The following is an 18,261-nucleotide window of genomic DNA, read 5'->3' on the forward strand; positions in this document are numbered from 1 at the left end:
GTAACAACGGAGTCTGTCGTGAGCCAGTAGGTAGTCGTACATTTGAAGTCGGATCTCGGGAGGAATGGTCAGGAGGCTGACCGGCACTTTGGTTGTTGGGGATTCCATCTCGATGGTGAATGTGAGGTGACTTTTTTTGGTTGCAAGAAGGATGTCCGGCGCAAGAGGAGATGAGAATATTCGGAAAAATATGGCCCACTACTGAATTTGCAATTTGAGCTATTGTGAAAAACTTTGACCAAGACCCGGATGTCTAGGGCGTCGCCACTCGGCTTGGACACGGGTCTGAAGAAAATGGACAGTGTTGGGGGAAGACTGAGATAAAATCTCAAGCAAACCACGTCGAGGTTGTAAAATATACCTAAGTATTGCAGATGAGTTTGATTGACTGTTTATCCCCATATTCTCAAGTCCACGCCAAGCTCTTTCTCGATGTACCTAAGCATAGGATGAGGAGCCTCAGGTACTTCTTCAATATCGCCAACGTTCTTCCATCCAGCCTGCCTGAGAAACTCCTTCGCTTTGCTCTGTTGATTAGACGGCGTCCCGGGATGGTCCACTCTCAACACTTCCTGGACGTTGCGAATGCGCCTCATCAACTTGTAGACATCCGCCAGGAAGGTGCAAATGCTCTTCTCCTCGGGGTTGACCAATGTGTGTTCAGGCCATATATCATCGAAGCCTGGCGGCATATCCTTCGAAGGTTTCATCGCGTTGATCATCGACTTTTCGATATCTCCGGGCATGATAATGTTGAAAGTCCTGAAGGCGCAGGGAAGCCTCTCGATAGCCGAGACCAGGGGTCGAACCTCCTTTTCGAGAACGTCGTCGTCGCTCCAACACCGCCACGGGAATGCTCGAATCTGGACGTGTCGGATGAGCTTTGCGTTTGATCTGGATACGTGGTCGAGGAAAAAGTTGATATCGCTACTCGGCGAGGCCGTCCTGACAACGGGTACGAGATGATCATTCCATTTGGCCTTGTTCCTGGATGCTGCTTTCTCGGCTGTGGTAAGGTTCTTGGAGTTTTTCGACTTCGTCTTGCGTCCAGACTTGGCCTGAGGGCCTGTTGGGGCCGTCAACTTTGCGACGTAAGATACGTGTCTTGATAAGATGCCCGGTCCAAAGGCAAAACAGTTCTCCTTGTAGAGAATCTCGCATGCCTGGTGGTAGACTTGTCTGCAAGTCAAGAAAAGGGCAAGGTGTACTGGGTTGTCTGAAGGGCCCAGTGATCTTGGGCGGATGGGTCGTCCTGAGACGAGTACTTCGCGGTAGATCATGTTACTGATTTCGGAAGGAAGATTCAGTAATAAGGAGAATGGTTGATCAGGTGCCAATGAGGATGCGGGTATAGAGCAGGGTAAGGACTCCTGGTCCGCCCACTGTGCCATTTTCTGGAGTACGTCCATTTTAGCGGTGACCGTAGTCGTATTCTCCATTGCCGCAGTGCCCAGAGTCGTGGTGTCAATTTTAGAGGTATTCATTTGTTTGGTATTTATTTCTGAAGTATTGTTTTGTCGTGGTTGTTGAGTTGATTTCGTGGAGGATGAGAGAACCGGGACAGCTTTGAACGGGATGATTCCCTACCTTATATATTACAGAAAGACCTCAGAGAAAACTCAAAACCAAAAACAGTTAAGTATTCCGCCAACCAGCGGATTGCAGAAGCTTGTGCAGTTTCACTTGTAAGTCAACGCAGATATCGCATCGGAGATTGACATAGCGTTCGTGGGCAGAGTTGTCTCGATCTGGGTAGTACTGAACTGGATGCAAGAGCGCCACCACGGATGCCTGAAAGCTTTTCAGGATAGAGTTTCATTCTTCCTCAAAGTATGTAGGCTGTCGCCGTAGGCTCTCGAACAGCTCGCAGCTTACCCGATATTGTCCTCACCATTCTTACACGTCAATAATAGTACTTATCTCTATATAATTCCCAAGTAAACAAACTGAGGCAGACGAAAGCATTCTTCTTTTTGAGAACATCGTTCGGCACATATTTATCGCTGGGTACAGCGAGATTTAGAATAAGGGTGCTGCATTGGTTGGCGCCGCATATTGAAATCGTGACCTCCACTGAGCAAAGCACGGGACCCTGAAAGTCTAAAATTTATACCAACTTGCTTGACACTCTTACTTCAATCGCTATGAGAATTTCAGAGAGGCTAATAAGTCTTTGCGCTGCACAATGTACCGGGAAGTCGCCGGTGATCATGGATTTGAGCGACATGTAAGTGAACCGGAGCCGAAGGAAAGGGGCCGGTGGCCCGGATCCGACCGTGGGCGAACTACGCGGCAGACTGCCGGACCATGTACGTACAAGATTTTGGTGAGGCGGCGGACGTAGTGGGGTAAATGCAATGCCGTTTTCTTCTTCGTGCAGCATCCCGTTCGTTCATCATCCACTCAACTTCTCGCCTCGCAGCAGCCTGCTTGTAGCCAGACGATTCCACGGTGTAACTCGGCTCGGAATAAAAACGAGGAGCCCGACCGCCACCTCATAGTCGAAAATCTCACACGCTGTATCGGATCTAGGCCGTAGATGACTCACATGCAGCTTTCGTCATCTCTTGGAGAGATCCCTGCCAATAGCCGATGAGGGTACGACTTTCAATGAAGGCCTGTTGCCCTCAAACATGTTGGCAAACACCCCCATGCCGAGCAACCAAGCCAAGTGGTTAGACCGGACAGAAACTACACAGCATTTGATGACGTTGCCCTCCATCCACCGGGTTATTCCTGAGCTTTGGGGACCTCGAAGATTGTTGATTGTTTTGGGATCCGCAACGCACCTGACTCTGTTCTTCCACTTTCGCCACTCCTAAGGCAGCTGCTTACCTCACATTAACACTGCCGGTAGAGGACTCAAAGCGGGAGTCATATTGCAAGGCTGGGTGGCGTTTTCTCACTTAGTTGTTGCCATGCATAGTACTTTTCTACCCGCCCTTGTCTACTTCGTTGGCCAGGAAGTGCCCGGCAGCCTGGGCGAGTTGTTTTGGTTGCCTTTCTTCCCCATTTGGCATCTTGGTCTGAACATATAAATTGGCTCTGATAAGAGCCTCAGCGAACTCTCTTCTTCTACAACAACACATTCTACGTCATACCACATCAAACTCGTGATGATGGACTTGGGTAAAATGGACTTCACAAGTCTCTTCAAGGGGAACTTGTCGGCCATGGCCGAGAACATGACTGGCGGAAGGTCTTACTCGCCCAACAGCAAGATGATGGAGAGCCTCATGCCTATGCTGGGCGGCCAGTTCAACCCGGTCGTCCGCTCCATCATGTTTTTGTATCAAATGATAGGATCACATTTGGGCATCGACCCGACGCTCATTCTCACCCTGGCCGGCTTCGTTTGGGCTCTAAACAGAGCCGTCCGGCAGGTTTACGGTGCAATCTTCCGATTCATTCAGGACAACTTCATGAGCTCGATCCACGTCCAGAGCACCGACGAGATTTACACCCACATGATGAAGTGGCTGGCTCTGCAGCCGCTGATGGCCAGTTCGCGATCACTGACGGCAGAGACTGTGAGCAAGACGGCATGGGAGGAAGAAGAAGAGCTTGAGGCTTTGCAGACGAGAATGATAGCCGGAAGTGGCGATGACGAGACCAGGTATCTCAACTTTTCTAACCAAGAGGCCAAAGCTGTAAGTCAGCCCCATACGTCGTTTTCAACATTTCACAATTGCTAACCCGTCACAGCCTCCAAGATATGTCCCAGCTGTTGGCGTTCACGGCTTTTGGTTCAGGAACCGCTATTTCAGACTGCACCGCAAGCAACAGAACGTTTTTGACGGCGCCGAAGCTTACGGAACGTTTAGGAAAGAAGAAGATCTTGTCATATCCTGCTTCGGACGAGATCCAGGTGAGCTTCCACCATCCCATCTTCTCTGTGATAACTCAAACTGACAAACATATCAGGACCCATCAAAGAACTGCTTCGATTCGTCAAGGAGTTCTACTACTCAGATCATTATGCTCGCACCACAATCAAGCGCCCTAGCCCGCAACCGATGCGTCGATATGGCGGCCGCTACAATTGGAGCCAAGTTGCCAACCGTCCCGTCAGACCCATGCGCACTGTTGTTCTCGATCCAAAGCAGAAGGGCCAAGTTCTCGCGGACATGAACGAATACCTTCATCCCGCCAGTCCCAGATGGTACGCGAACAGAGGAATTCCACTTCGTCGTGGCTACTTGTTCTACGGACCCCCTGGCACAGGGAAAACGTCCCTTTCCTTCGCCTTGGCTGGTGTCTTTGGGCTTGACATCTTCGTCATCTCCCTGCTTGAGCCGACGCTGACAGAGGAGGATCTCGGTACACTCTTCAACTCGCTTCCACGCCGCTGTGTTGTTCTGCTTGAGGACATCGACACTGCTGGCCTGAGCCGTGGCCAAGACGAGGAGATCGATGACGCAGCCCCTGCATCTGAATCCAAAGACGACAACGATAATCAGAACGCCAATAAAGATGGCGAAAACGCCAGCAAGAAGGAGGACCGACCCGGTAGAAGAACCACCAAGGACGACTGGAAAGTCTCGGACCTCGCGCGCGCTCTCAAGAAGGAGGCCAAGGACGACAAGAAAGGTATCTCCCTCTCGGGCCTCCTCAACGCCATCGACGGCGTCGCCTCCCAGGAAGGCCGCATCCTCGTCATGACAACCAACAAACCCGAATCGCTCGACGAGGCCCTCATCCGCCCCGGCCGCGTCGATCTGCAAGTCGGCTTCACCAACGCCACACCCGCGCAGGCGACGGAGTTGTTCCAGCGCATGTACGAGGCCGACGGCGCCGCCCCCGCCAAGCGCGTCGACGGCCACGTCGCGCCACCTACGAACCCCGGACCGCCCATCGTCAAGATGAACGGCGACGCGTCCGCGGCCGGGTCGGGGTCCTCCACGCCTTCGCCTTCCAAGACTTCCTTTGCGCAGGCCGAGGCTACAGCTGCGGCCGAGGAGGCAGAGAAGAAGCGCCAATTCGACGCGGAGGAGCTGAGACGCATCGCGGACGAGTTTGGCACGCTGATTCCCGATGGATTGTTCAGCCCGGCTGAGATCCAGGGCTTCCTCCTGAAGCGCAAGAAGGACCCGCGAAGGGCGCTCCGGGAGACGGCGGAGTGGGTTGAGGGGATGCGCATGCAGAAGGAGAGCAAGACCAAGGTTCTCAAGGTGCAGTGAGAGAAGCCTTGGTACATACGTTCCAACAGGATTATCATAATGGTTCTGACGACCACTTGAATCGTATCAGGCAGTTTGAGTTCTTGCGTTTTAACGATTTTATGCGAAGCACAGGTGGGCATTATAAAAAGATGGGACACGAAATGGACTAAATTGTTTGACGAGCCCTTCAACTGGTAATTCTTCATTACTTCCCGCTACGGATGCGAGTACTATGTACTTCTGATTTCGGTACACTGCTAAATTTAAAATTACTGTCCCAGCGATGCCACAATGATCTATCCAAGTGCCGCTGAAGGGTAGACTCCCTCGTTCTCTGGGTCTTTGGGGTGGTAGATCGAGGGATCCACATGCTGAGGCACCTCGTCACCTTCTTCGTAGGCGTACGTCTCGTCGTATCCTTCTCCCTCCTCATCGTACCCATAAGCCTCCCCATCTTCATAATCTTCACCGTACTCCTCACCCTCAGGGCCAGCGGGGTAGACCCCATCTTCCTGCTCAAAGCCGTCTTCCTCATAGTCTTCCTCCTCGTCGAGACTGTCGTCTCCAGCAAGAGACATGAGATCTTCCTGAATGCCTTGCTCGGGGTTTGGCGTCTCCTCCGCGCCCATGGCGGCTGCTGCGGCAACACTGCGAGGTCCATTGGCCTTCGTCACGCGGTAGGCCGTACCTTTGCGCTTCTTCTTTGGCTCCTTGAATCGTCTGCCGTAAAGCACCCTCTTCTCGGCATCGGTGAGCTGCAAGTCTGGCAGCGGGATGTGCACGCTCGACGACCCAGGTGGCGGGGTAGTATCGCGGACGTCGACGATGCCGGCGAAGTCCTCATCCTTTAGCTTACGTCCGAACTGGATGGCGATCATCTTTGTCTTCATGATGCCCTTGACCTTGGCCCATGTGCCTTGATGGTACCACCCGCTGTTGTAGATGTCAACCACGGAGCGTTCCGGAGCTGTGGCGAAGATGTTTGCGATGAGGGGATCCGTGATGTCGCATATTTGCCAGACCTTCCCGTCGGTCCAGTAGGATTTGCCGTCGAAGATGTGGCTCTCGTGGTTATCGCCTTGCGGCTGGCGTTGCTCGGTGCGCAGGCTGCGGATAGCATGCCAAGTCTCGCCGATGTGCCCAGCTTGCAGCTTGCGCATATTGAAGATCATGGTCTGGTATGTCTTGTAGGCTGGATCAGTGCGCGGGTCGACGCCGTATTTGATGATTGCATCGCGCCAGGGGCCGCCGCGGAATTGGTAGCCTACATATCCGACGCAGCGCTTCATCACGTTGGCGTTACGGACGATGGAGCCGAGTTTGTTGAGTAGGGAACGGCGTGTCCATATGGGGCGTTCTTCCATTGCCTCCTGCATCTTGGCTATGCAGGTGGTTACTTCCTCGTCGGTTCCGTCCCAGGGCGACTGTGGACCTGAAGGGATAGGATACTGGTCTGCCTTCAAAAAGTAGCCGATCAGGGTCGGTAGTTGAGTGTTGATGAGTTTTGTTTCGCCAGTATGGTCGAGCTCGGAGCGCACGTAAGGATTTTGTGAGTAGTTGTAGATGAACGGCAGAGTCATTGGCGTCCAGACGGGCGGTGGGATGATGTCCACGTTTGGCCCTTTGTCGACGCCGTCGATGAACTTGAAATCCCTCATTTGGGTGACTGTGGCTGTCAGCTCCGTGCTCAAATCACGTATCGATCCAACTTACTATCGCCAGGCATGATCTGGTCCATGAACCTCGAAATGAATGGGGACTCCTTCAGACTCCAGTGGAAATCTGCCATGCCGCGGAATCGGTGAGTATGTTTGATGACGCCAACGGCTTCCACCTCGTAGTTATCTACGTTGTCCTGCATCTTCCGCCGCAAGACTTTCGGGTTGTCCAACCGCGATCTGGAGTAGATTCGCTCCCCTGATGCTCCAAACCGAGGGGCATCGGTCATCTCGATCTCGCCCTCCCACGGGCCATCCGTACCTCTCTTTCGCTTTCTTCCGGTACGCTTCGGTACGGTCACTTTCAGTACCACATTGTGACTAGTGGCACTATGAGACATGATTGGTCTGCGGAACGGGCTCTCAGGATTCAAATAGAAGGGGATGGTATTCCTTTCCGTGTCGAGAATCTGGCATGCTGTCAGCAACGCACGGCAGACATTGCCCAGAAGACAGAATAACCCACGTTCTGGAACGACGAGATGCTTCCAAAAGCCTTTTCCGTTCTTTCCAGATTCATGACAATCATGGGAATTTCAACGGCACCCATGGCTCTCCTGGGGATAGGGAAACGGGGTGCTGAGTTGCTATTATTCCGAGAAGTCGATGGCTCTTCGCGTGTTTCGTGCTCATCTTCCAGAACATCCCCCGGGGCATCATCGTATGTGTAATCATCACCCACGCCATCATGGCGACGCTCACTCTGGGTGTCCATGGCGACAAGCGGCGTGCTGCTGTCTTCCAAGGCACATCGGTTGAGGTAGCGAATGCTATCTGGGTCGTTTGCAGCTGAAGGTTTTGATTGGCTGTCTCTAATTTTGTCGGCAGGCAGTCTGAGACTCTGAACCGGCGACTGCGCAGCCGGATAACGCAGCGAGGCAAGCCAAATGACGTTTCTGGACTGTCGTTGTCTTGATCTAGGCGATACGTCGCATGGCTGGAATTTTTACTTGCCGTCTTGAGCAACTGAGATTGACGCACGGTGCGAGATGCAGCCTGATGTAGGAAGGTGCGCTGGCTCACAAGGCAAGACTTGAGAACCTCTACAGTTGAAGCACTGTGTCCTGAAGCTCGCTGGCTCACCACATGAAATGATTCATAGGTTGAGGACGAGCAAATGAATTGAAACTTTGTCATCTAGTCAAATTACAGAGGGAAGGATCTTCAACAATGTTACGGCAGCAAAATAAATCATCAATAGTATTGTGTATAAGATAATGAGTGATGATGAATAACAACAACAAATAAGGTAGGCGCGACTCAAGCAAACGACCTGACAGCCAAGTAGGTACGCAACTACATCCTAGCCAAGGTTTTTAGCTACCTGTACTCTATTTCTAGCAATGCTTTATACCGCAGGAATGGAGTCGGATGCATTCGCGTTTCAGATCTCTCAGCAGGTCAGGTCGTCCAATGTTGAACCCGTTCCCGATGATCTGGGAGGCTCCTGTGACTTATGAGGTAGCTTGGACCCAGAGTGATGTGATGATGCCCACATTGTTTGGGGCATGAGCCTACAGACGGCCCCTGCAGCGGCTGCCAGGTGACTTGCAGCCTTCGGAAATACAGTGCGTCTCCAATTCTGGCACGGAGTTGGCTTCATCTTGCCCTTGAAACCTATTGGTATTGTTGGCCCAACGCAACGCAACGTAAGGTAGTCTTCTGTTTCTTCAGAGATAATAGTTATGTCTTCTTGCCTTGGAAATAAGTATCTCCACTTATCGCTACGATTCAAATATAATAAAAAATCCCGGGGAGTCAGTCAGATGCAGACATGCGATGATAGACTTGACTGCATTAAAAACTGACATTCGACCTGCATCGTCCCGTTAGGAAGTCTGCATGTTTGCAATGGAGATCACATGTGGGGGCCAAGAGTGGAGATCGGGCCAGTCCTGCGACCAGGATACGGATAAACACTGCTGCCGACAGGAGAAATTGAGCTCCAGGGTCCAGCTTCTTTCATCCACTCACAGACGTTAAAAGTCGGTTGTAATCCACACCCAAGTTCAGCATTGAAAGTGTTGTCTTACCTAAGCAGAAGAAGAGCCAATGGACGTCCTTGTTTTCCCAGAGCAGGTCCGTGCAGGGATCACGGTCCCTGCCAGTGCCAAATAGTGAAAGTGCCATCCGTCGACACCCCTTTCCCAATCCGTCCCCTTTGCCCTGTATTCGTACCTACCGTCTGCCGCTCTTGATGGACGGCCGGTGCCCTGTAATTAGGTGCCTCCAACAACACACCTCAGTGGGCTGTCCAAAGTGTCTGGTTCGCTCCTGCAGTCGGGATCCGTCCTGGAGCAAGTGTCCGTCGCTGATGCAGCAAGGCCCTTCACAGCCTCGACCTCCACTCTCAACCACCTTACCTCACAATCGACAGTTGTGTGTTTCTTCTTCAACTCTTCTTCCCCGCCGTCTAATGCGCACCTTTGACATCACTCCTTCTGCAATTCTCCCGGCGGCTTGATCACCAAGTATCATTACAACTTCATCTCCTCCGCTACTCGATTAGAGCTCAATTCCGCGTTGCTCGCCTGCGATCTGCCCGCCGCCCGCCCGCTCGCTCCCACCACCCACCACCCCCGGTGTCGAGGCCTGTTCCTGGCTGGCTGCCGCGCATCACTGGACCGTCTCCAGCTGTCGAGTCCTCTGGCGACTGGGCCGGACAACCCTCTGACCATACCGTCCGTACCTTGCCGTACCGCGCTTCTACCTTAATATTTCACCGCCGCTAGCACGTTAGGGGAGGACGGCTTCTGGTCCCGCGTCGTCGTCTCACAGTTCACCTGGGCCCCGCAAACAACTTCAGCTTTACCGACGATCCAGAGCAACCCCCAACTTCTTCGAATCTCGTCCGGAGCATCTGGCTTTCTTCCTTTCGCTGCCCGATCACTTCTTCTTCCGACGCTTTTTGATGGGGCTTTTCCTCGTCGCAACGATCACTCCAATCTGCTGCCCGAGCTTCTTCCCCTTGCCTGGGCATCACGAAGCGACGCTATCCTGACAACCCAACCCCAGCCCTTTCGCGAGCAACTGCCCTCCTTCCATCCTCTCGTCGACATCGATCTGCCGACGCGCTCGCTACACCCCAACATCAACCATACTTCAGCCCCACGTCCCATTCGCTGCGCATTCGCGAATTGTGCCAACGAGGCTGAAGTAGCCCTTTCGATCCGCCCGCGTCGTCTGTTCATTTCGACGTCGTCAAACAATTGACTCGATCCGGCCGAATTCAAGGCCCCTGCTCACCACGACCTCGACCGCCCATCCTCTGCTCGCATACATTCTTCTCCTTGGACTACCTATCGTCCATTGCGACTTACTGCCAGTTGCTGCAATAGCTGTTGAGTCGGGCGATCCTGTCGCCCCACGGAGAGGGACTTCACCGTGACGTCCAAAATGAAGCGCTTCGGCCAGAGGGTGGTAAGTCCTCCTTACTATCTGGCCCCTATCATCATCTGGCCACCATATTGACAACCCAGCATGCTCAGCTCTCGCGCGGCAAAGACAAAGACTCCAAGTCCAAGAAAAACAAAGACTCCAAGGATGGCACTGCATCCCCCTCGTCGGTCGGCTCAGGCCGCGATGCCAATCAGTCTCCCAACCCGACTCCATCGTCCTCGACGACAAACCTGACCGATTCCCGCAATAAGCCGCTGCCTCCTAACAATAGCGGCGCTCATGGCGGAGAACCCGGCACGAACCAGCCGTCGCCATTGAGCAACCAGCAAGGTGCTGTTCAGGATCGCTTTGGCTCTGCCGGTGCAGCCCAAGGTGCTAACGGTGGAGGTTCTCCAGCTCGTCATGGCACTCTGCCTCCTACGGTCATCATTAGCCCCAGCGCTCCCGTAAGATCTCGCATCCCTTAGGCTTATCACGGCAAGTTGCTCTAACCATTATAACAGCACGTCCCGCCCCCAGGTGCCGCAGAAACCATGCCCCACGATCTCGCCCCTCCGAAAGCCGGCACCAAGTCGCTCATGTTCGATCGCCTTCACCAGACTCCCAAGGATGTGCCCGAGGGTCTCAGAACACCCAAGCGACAGCACTCTTCGAGATTCGACATCTCTGCTCACCGCGAGCTTGAGAAGCTTCCTGGATTCCACGAGGTGCCCCCCAACCGTCGCCAGGAGCTCTTCATGCAAAAGATCGACCAGTGCAACGTTATCTTCGACTTCAATGATGCTAGCGGTGACATGAAATCCAAGGAGATCAAGCGACTTGCCCTCCACGAGCTACTCGACTACGTCGCTAATAACCGCCAAGTCATTACGGAACCCATGTACCCCAAAGTCGTCGAGATGTTCGCCAAGAACTTGTTCCGCCCGATTCCGCCACCCATGAACCCCCAAGGAGAGGCCTTTGATCCAGAGGAGGACGAGCCTGTCTTGGAGGTTGCTTGGCCACACATTCAGGTTGTTTACGAATTCTTCCTGCGCTTCATCGAAAGCCAGGACTTCAACACCAACATTGCCAAGGCCTACATTGATCACAGCTTCGTACTGCAACTCCTTGAGCTGTTCGATTCGGAGGACCCGCGCGAGAGGGATTTCCTCAAGACGACACTTCACCGTATCTACGGCAAGTTCCTCAACCTCAGATCGTTCATCCGTCGCTCCATCAACAACGTGTTCTTCCAGTTCACCTACGAGACGGAAAGGTTCAATGGTATTGCAGAGCTGTTGGAGATCCTGGGCTCCATTATCAACGGTTTTGCCCTGCCGCTGAAGGAAGAGCACAAGACCTTTTTGACCCGCGTGTTGATACCCTTGCACAAAGTCAAGAGTCTGAGCATGTATCATCCCCAGTTGGCATACTGCATTGTTCAGTTCTTGGAGAAGGATGCTTCGCTGACAGAAGAGGTAAGATTTGCGGCCAAGATTGCAGAACAGTATGCTAACCTTTCCAGGTTGTTCTTGGGCTGCTGCGCTACTGGCCCAAGGTCAATAGCACAAAAGAGGTTATGTTCCTTAACGAGGTCGAGGACATTTTCGAGGTCATGGACCCTGCCGAGTTCGCCAAAGTTCAAGAGCCTCTCTTCCACCAACTTGCCAAGTCGGTCGCAAGCCCTCACTTCCAAGTTGCCGAACGTGCTCTCTACTTCTGGAATAACGAGTACTTTTGCAACCTGGTTAGCGACAATGTTGAGATCATTTTACCGATCATGTTCGCACCCCTATACGAAAACTCCAAGGGACATTGGAATCGGTGAGTGTTCTCTTGTGATGATGACGAAATCCACGCTGACTGAGGAAGCACCATTCACGGCATGGTTTACAACGCGATGAAACTCTTCATGGAGATCAACCCTCAGCTTTTCGACGACTGTTCCCACGATTACACCGAGCAACAAAACAGTGCTGCTGCTAGGGAAGCCATGCGCGAAAGGAAGTGGGCCTCTATTACGGACCAGGCCAACCAAAGACGGTCAGCCAATGGTGCGGGCGCCCCTCCTACGGGTAGAGCACACGCCGGTTCCCTTTCCCGCGTTGATGAGGTCGATGGGACCGAAGACAACCAGAAGCGATTAGACTCTCTCAAGCTGCAAGATGGCGACCGAAGAGATCGTCGGCATGAGCAACAAGACTCGGTAGGATCAACCCGAAGCCAAAAATGATTTTACCCTGTTGCCGTTTCCTGCTGTCTCTGGTCGTCGACCTGCACTTGAGGATTCTGGAATAGCCCTGCTACCGTTCCCGTACCTCATCTTGTTTATCACGCCTGTTTTGCAGCCTCTTGCTATTCGTTAACGTTCGTTTTTTGTGTTGAATATTGGTTGACCATGGACCGGATCTAGGGCTCGGAACAGAACGGTGAACCGACAGCCGCCGCGGTCGAGGAGTCATGACGGGCCTTGACATAACCACCGAATGATTCTCCTTCAACGGGTTGAAGGTCTCAGAACGGGAAACTCATGCATACGCTTGGGACTATTGCTGCAGGGAACGCTTCGGGTCAGGAAAAGAAGACGCCGTGCTCTAGGGATGGGGCTTCGCCGCCCCCGGAACATACTTAATTTTCATGATGTCACTTTTTTGTTTCTTTCCTCTTTCGCGAAGATTCAAACTTGAGCGGGGCTTCCGACTGCAGGCCTTAAACCGCCCGTCTGCTGTTTATGTGGCTGACGAGGAGGAAAGAAACTCGGGACTGTTGGTTTTCTGCGCGGGAGGACACAAAAACGTATCTCGTCGGGGATGGTGAGGGAGGACGGACATGCGAGAAACGGATGGAGAAAGACGGGGTCCGGCGCAAAAAGGCGAAGCTCGGGAGACAAGCTCCCTTCTTTTCTGCGGCTCTTCTCGGATGAACTTGACAAGAAAGTTGCGCCAGAGGGGTGGCTTGAGGAATGAGGGTTTTCCTCCCTGGTTTCTACCTTAGACGATGAATGAGTACAGACGTAATACGTCACATTTAGACTTGGGTACATTTCTCGTTGTAGTCTCCTGGCGTGAAGGGGTATTATTCTACATTGCTTTCCTAAATCTCACGCGACGGCCATCAGACGACTACTACCAACCGCCCCTGCCTCTATCGTAGCCTCCTCTTCCGCGGCCCCTGTACCCACCGTTTCCACGTCCGTACTGTTGAAACTGGTTATGTGACTGCGGCGGCGGAGGGGGAGCCCATCCGCCCATGTTAGGTGGAGGCGGCGGCGGCACCCCGGGCCCGGGCGGGGGAGGACCCCAACCCCGAGGAGCACTGCCCATGTAGGGTACAGAATGTGGAGGAGCGGGCGGCCATGTTCCCTGGAAGCCTTGAGGGGGCGGAGGCGGCGGCGGAGGGAAGTGTCCGAACCCTACGGCCGCATTGGGAGGTGGAGGAAGGTACGGCGGGAAAGCTGGCGGAGTGTGGTGATTTGGAGGTGGTGGCGGCGGCGGCGGCTGGGGCTGATTGTACGGAACAGATTCGTATCGGCCGCGACTGTGGGGTGGAAGGGGTGACCTGCTCGAGTCGCCGCGGTCCCGGCGCCCACTCCGATCTGCCGATCGTGACCTAGACCTGTAGCGGTTACGGGAGCCGGACACCGAGCGTGACCTCGATCTAGATCTCGACCGGCTATAGTCTCTGGAATCGAAGCGGCCCCTGCGCGGAGGGCTGCGCCGACGGTCGCGGCTGCGGCTGCGGCTGCGGCTGGGACTTCGGGAATCTGGCGAGAGCCTGCGCCGCTTGAAGGCGGGCGGCGAGTCGCTCCTGCTCGATCGGCCTCGCGAGAAGCTGCGAGAGCGACTTCGCGAGATGGAGCGTCCGCGATCGCGACCGTCCCCCGTCTTGCCCTGCTTGCGCTGCTTCATCTTCGTGCAGAATCCACGCGACCAGCCGTAGTACGTCTCTCCATCGACGACTTCGCCCGTGATCTCGTCGAGAACTACGCGTTCGCCCATCTCGGTGAAGTCCGTGGGCGCCTGGTCGGTCTGCTGAGGGGGAGCGGATTTGGAGTAAAGTCTCTCGACATCCGCGAGGAGGTCCTTGACGGCTTTGGCGAGCGCCTTGTCAGCTGGCCCCGGGGCGAGCTGCAGAGGCTTGATCATGCTGGGGTTCATCGGCTTCGTGGAATTGGGTTCGAGGTGCGGGAGCCAGTTGGCGGCGGGGAGGTCGAACCACGGCGTGTTCGGGTCGCCGTGCATCGAGGGGATCATGTAAGGGGCATCCTTCGCTGGTTTGACCGCCAGATTCGACCCCGTCTGATCATGCGCACCCTGGCCCTCGGCCTTGGACACTTTGCCGCCGTGAGGGGCTTCCTTGACCGTCTCCCGTAGCTCGTCGATCGTTTCCGCCGAGAAGTACCTCTGCTTATTCCAGAGCCCAAGAAGATCTTCCAGTTTGCGCACATGCTTGGGGCAGTTGTGGAAGCTCGCGGCGCTATGGAAGAGCGGCGTCAGGCTGGGCTGCAGCTCTGTCGTGAGGCGGGCGTCCCGGTCCCGCACGACGGCGTGGTAGAGGACGTCGTTGAGGATGTACAAGACGTGTAGACGCTTGCGCCGGGAGGAAGGCTTCGTCTTCTTAGCGGAGGAGTTGTCGCCGCCGGAGGGGAAAGACTTGGAGAGCGCTGCTAGGTATTTGCCGAGGGCGGCGACGCGCGCCGGCGAGGGGGCCAGGTTCTTGAGGATCCATCGCTTGCATTTCTATAAGAGGCGGCGGGAGTTTAGTTGACCTGCGACACGCGAGGGAACACACAAACGAGACGATGTGCGTGGCAGTAGGGAGGAGGAGAGAGGCCGTTTGTCAAAGAGGGCGTCAAACCTGAACGTTGGCGGGCGAGCACTGGTGTATCGCGTCGTGGAGAAGCGTGTGGAAGGTCTCGATCTCGGGGCGGGTGAGGGAGACGGGTTCCTTGCGGAAGAGGAGAGCGCTGAAGGAGGCTTTGGCTATTGCTAGCTCGGGAGTCGCCATTGTGATTCGTTTCGCATTCCCGCTGGCGCGCAGGCTGTTGTTGAGGTAATTGAGTGGTGATGGCTTAGGGATGTTGTGGTTGTAAGATTGTCGAGGCTGGAGCTAGAGCTGTCAAAAGACTTGTCGAAGCTTCAACGGCGCACCTAGGCGCGAAGCTGGATGCGCCGCAGCAAATTGTGGCTTAGCTTCGGCCAGAGGCGGCTGGCGGGATGAAATCGCCCGGGGTTTTCGCGGCTTCTTCCGTAAAGGCGCCAGGGACCTTGGCTACCCAGTGCGGATTGCCACGAGGTCCTGTCGCTAGCGGCCGGCCCTTTCTCCTCCAGTGGTGGCAGCTAGCTACCCTTGAAGCCAAGATACGGCACCGTATTCCGCCGGAGTGCGCGCCGTGTTCGGGAGAACGAACTGAACCGTTGAAGAACGACAGGTCATTGAGGGGCACGTGTTGGGTCCATGATTTGACAGAAATAGCTGGAGGTTTATGCAACCAGGTTGTGGTGTCTTTGGAGCGTTCGTGTTGCACATGGAAACCACTGACGTAGGTTTGAGGCAAAATGATTCATTGACAGACAATACGGTCCTCGTTACCAGCACACCGAAGCCTTTGCATACAAAAATGAGCGCCATAAGCTCCAGAAGGAGACCCAAACATGAGGAGAGACGTGAATTCTTGTGTCGTGTTCAATGATACAGAATGCGGTCAGAGTTGACCAGGGTGTTGAATTATAATACACGAACTCGGGTTTGCTCGGGCTCCGTCCACAACGTCGTCCACGCCACTATGAGAATCTGTCTCCCTTTGGACTCTTGAACGGCGTACTACTCTCGTATTTGCTCTTTTCGAGTAGTCTCTGCTGTTCCGTCGTCGGGGCGTGGCGTGTCGGGGCGGGATCGGAGCTGGACTCCTGGCTTGGGGAGCCGGCGGTATCGGTGCGCGGCTCGCCGCTCATGGAGGTTGCGGAGCCGGGCTGGCTGGGGACGTTGTCGCCGTACTCGAGGGACTGGGCCATTTGCTTGCGCTTGCGCTGGTCCTCAAAGCGAGCTGCGCGGTCGGCGTTGATGCTCTGCTTCGCGAAGTAGTAGGCCGTGCCGCCGGCTAACACACGATACCGGATTAGCTTTATTTGTCAAGTAACAGACGACGGCTGGTCAGATGGCCACGTACCAAGACAGAGCGAGCCCCATCCGAGCCTGCGAGAGACACGAGAGTCAGCTTGAAGGACGAGGAGAGACGAGTATGCGACGAGTCAAGCCTACCAGAACGATTTAACCTGGGATCAGGCATGATGTTAGCCAAGCACTTGAAACCAGATGCGACGGTTGAGCAACAACTTACGGTATTCATGTTTGCGGCAGAGTATGCGGTGTTGGCGATCAGCAAAACCGGTCGTTTCGCAGTGCTGAAGATTCGAAAGATGTGTACGGGAACGCAATCGGAGAGAATGAGAGGAAGAGAAAAAAAAAAGTTGCGCTGTTTGGAGTTGGTTGAATGGAATACGTGAACCTGGTCCATCGCAGCATTTGTCCAACCGTAGTCGACGCACTGTGTTAAGTGGGATGGTCTGATAATGGAGCTCTCCGATTGCTTGACCTTGCTCCGTGCACGCGAGTTGTGGACCCCGAGCCAGTGGGAGGTGGTTTTTGTGCCAAATGTAGCCTAGCCCGGACCGGGGGAGTTGGAAATCGAGATACGTATCTTTTGGAGGCTAGAGAGATGCGCCGGAGGCCGGAGTTGACGACTGCCACCGTGATGGACAGGGGAGCGGCAGATCAGGCTGTCCAGCGGGTTAGGCCTAATTTCGGAACAATTAGTGTCCAGGTCCTGTGCCTTGGGCAGACTTCCCTCAGGTACCAAGCCGTAGGACCCCCCTGTACTCTTTAGATGTTGTGTGTGTGTGCGTGCCCGGTGTGTATGAGGTGCGTTCCCTCGTCCCCCAATCACTGCTGAAAGGTACCTGGAGAACATGTACCTTGATTGATGGTATCTCTTGGAAGCAACTTCACAAGAAAAAAAGGCCCGCAGCTGTCTCCTTACCCTTGCTGCTTGCCGAGGGCTGTGGCAGTGGACGGAGACTCGGCTTGGCAGGGCCATATGTCATTATGGATATTCGTATGGCTTTGCTACCTCAGATAGGACAAGACGCCTGCGGGACGGCTACGGCGTACGTAGTGAACCTGACGTCGCCGTCGTAAAATTCGTAATTGAGGGCAGTGTTTGGATGACCAGTCCTAGGTAAGTCCCCTCAAACCTTACGTACCACCTGATATCCAGGTCCCTGAGGAAAACAATACCTTGTCCATCTATCTCAGTACCCGTGCAGGTATTACTGCGTAGGCAGGTCCTCCCTCCCGTCGTGTCATGTCCTGTACCTCATAAGCCACCAAAGTGCGTGCCTCGCCTTACGTTTCCCTTCTTTTTGGTTCCCCTTTCCCTGCCCGCCTCATATTTCTGAACGGTACTTCCCCTCATCCCCAGAATATTAGCGCACCCAAGTACCTCAGGCAGCTGGCCAACCTTGCTCTCTCAGGTACCTACGGTTGAGGTACACACCATCCACACTACCGTCCCAGCAAAACGGCTGGGAATCTTATTGCTCCAAGGGGCCATTGCAATGCCACTTCGTTGTCAATCACAACTTACTACGGATACTACTACTACTTCCACGACCACTGCAACGAAATCCATTCGATCCTCCCCTCTCGCGCCCTTCACCTCTCCACCGCGACTCTGACCCTACAAACAAAGGTCATGCCCGCCTGCGCCTCGAGGTAGCTTCGAAACGTCCGCCCAGCATCATTATGCTCCTCAGCCCTCTTGCACGGCCGTCCATCCCACTTCTCAGAATCTCTCCGAACATCCACGCGCATCAACCTCTCCTTTCCGCCGCCGCACCCTCGCGACCTTCGACCTCTCTCCAACACCTGACTTCCTGTCCCTCGAGAGGTTAAGCAGGCGTCCACCCTTCATTCAACGCCCGCCGTGCATGGGCTCATGA

At 54.4% G+C, this 18,261-nt stretch overlaps 6 protein-coding genes across 6 annotated transcripts; 2 read left to right on the forward strand and 4 right to left on the reverse strand.

Annotated features, from left to right (window-relative positions):
- Positions 1-392: 392 nt before the first annotated feature.
- On the reverse strand, positions 393-1,280 carry CkaCkLH20_01253 (uncharacterized protein; the record flags this gene model as incomplete). The annotated part of the gene is made up of 1 exon (XM_038883972.1): positions 393-1,280. One exon carries the CDS (start codon positions 1,278-1,280, stop codon positions 393-395), a length of 888 nt encoding a protein of 295 aa, XP_038750564.1.
- Positions 1,281-3,116: 1,836 nt separating this feature from the next.
- CkaCkLH20_01254 (uncharacterized protein) lies at positions 3,117-5,180 on the forward strand (the record flags this gene model as incomplete). Its single annotated transcript, XM_038883973.1, has 3 exons — positions 3,117-3,650; positions 3,706-3,868; positions 3,925-5,180. The coding sequence occupies 3 exons, from the start codon at positions 3,117-3,119 to the stop codon at positions 5,178-5,180; spliced, it is 1,953 nt and encodes a 650-aa protein (XP_038750565.1).
- A 278-nt stretch (positions 5,181-5,458) lies between these two features.
- On the reverse strand, positions 5,459-7,595 carry CkaCkLH20_01255 (uncharacterized protein; the record flags this gene model as incomplete). The annotated part of the gene is made up of 3 exons (XM_038883974.1): positions 5,459-6,828; positions 6,876-7,290; positions 7,347-7,595. 3 exons carry the CDS (start codon positions 7,593-7,595, stop codon positions 5,459-5,461), a joined length of 2,034 nt encoding a protein of 677 aa, XP_038750566.1.
- A 2,740-nt stretch (positions 7,596-10,335) lies between these two features.
- Positions 10,336-12,725, forward strand: CkaCkLH20_01256 (serine threonine protein phosphatase 2a; the record flags this gene model as incomplete). Its single annotated transcript, XM_038883975.1, has 5 exons — positions 10,336-10,725; positions 10,783-11,739; positions 11,787-12,085; positions 12,134-12,467; positions 12,675-12,725. 5 exons carry the CDS (start codon positions 10,336-10,338, stop codon positions 12,723-12,725), a joined length of 2,031 nt encoding a protein of 676 aa, XP_038750567.1.
- A 661-nt stretch (positions 12,726-13,386) lies between these two features.
- Positions 13,387-15,268, reverse strand: CkaCkLH20_01257 (uncharacterized protein; the record flags this gene model as incomplete). The annotated part of the gene is made up of 2 exons (XM_038883976.1): positions 13,387-15,000; positions 15,119-15,268. 2 exons carry the CDS (start codon positions 15,266-15,268, stop codon positions 13,387-13,389), a joined length of 1,764 nt encoding a protein of 587 aa, XP_038750568.1.
- A 776-nt stretch (positions 15,269-16,044) lies between these two features.
- On the reverse strand, positions 16,045-16,643 carry CkaCkLH20_01258 (uncharacterized protein; the record flags this gene model as incomplete). The annotated part of the gene is made up of 4 exons (XM_038883977.1): positions 16,045-16,361; positions 16,431-16,456; positions 16,523-16,536; positions 16,602-16,643. 4 exons carry the CDS (start codon positions 16,641-16,643, stop codon positions 16,045-16,047), a joined length of 399 nt encoding a protein of 132 aa, XP_038750569.1.
- Between the last annotated feature and the right edge of the window lie 1,618 nt (positions 16,644-18,261).

This window comes from Colletotrichum karsti (assembly GCF_011947395.1).
Source record: "Colletotrichum karsti strain CkLH20 chromosome Unknown Scaffold3, whole genome shotgun sequence".
Lineage (NCBI taxonomy): Eukaryota > Fungi > Ascomycota > Sordariomycetes > Glomerellales > Glomerellaceae > Colletotrichum > Colletotrichum karsti.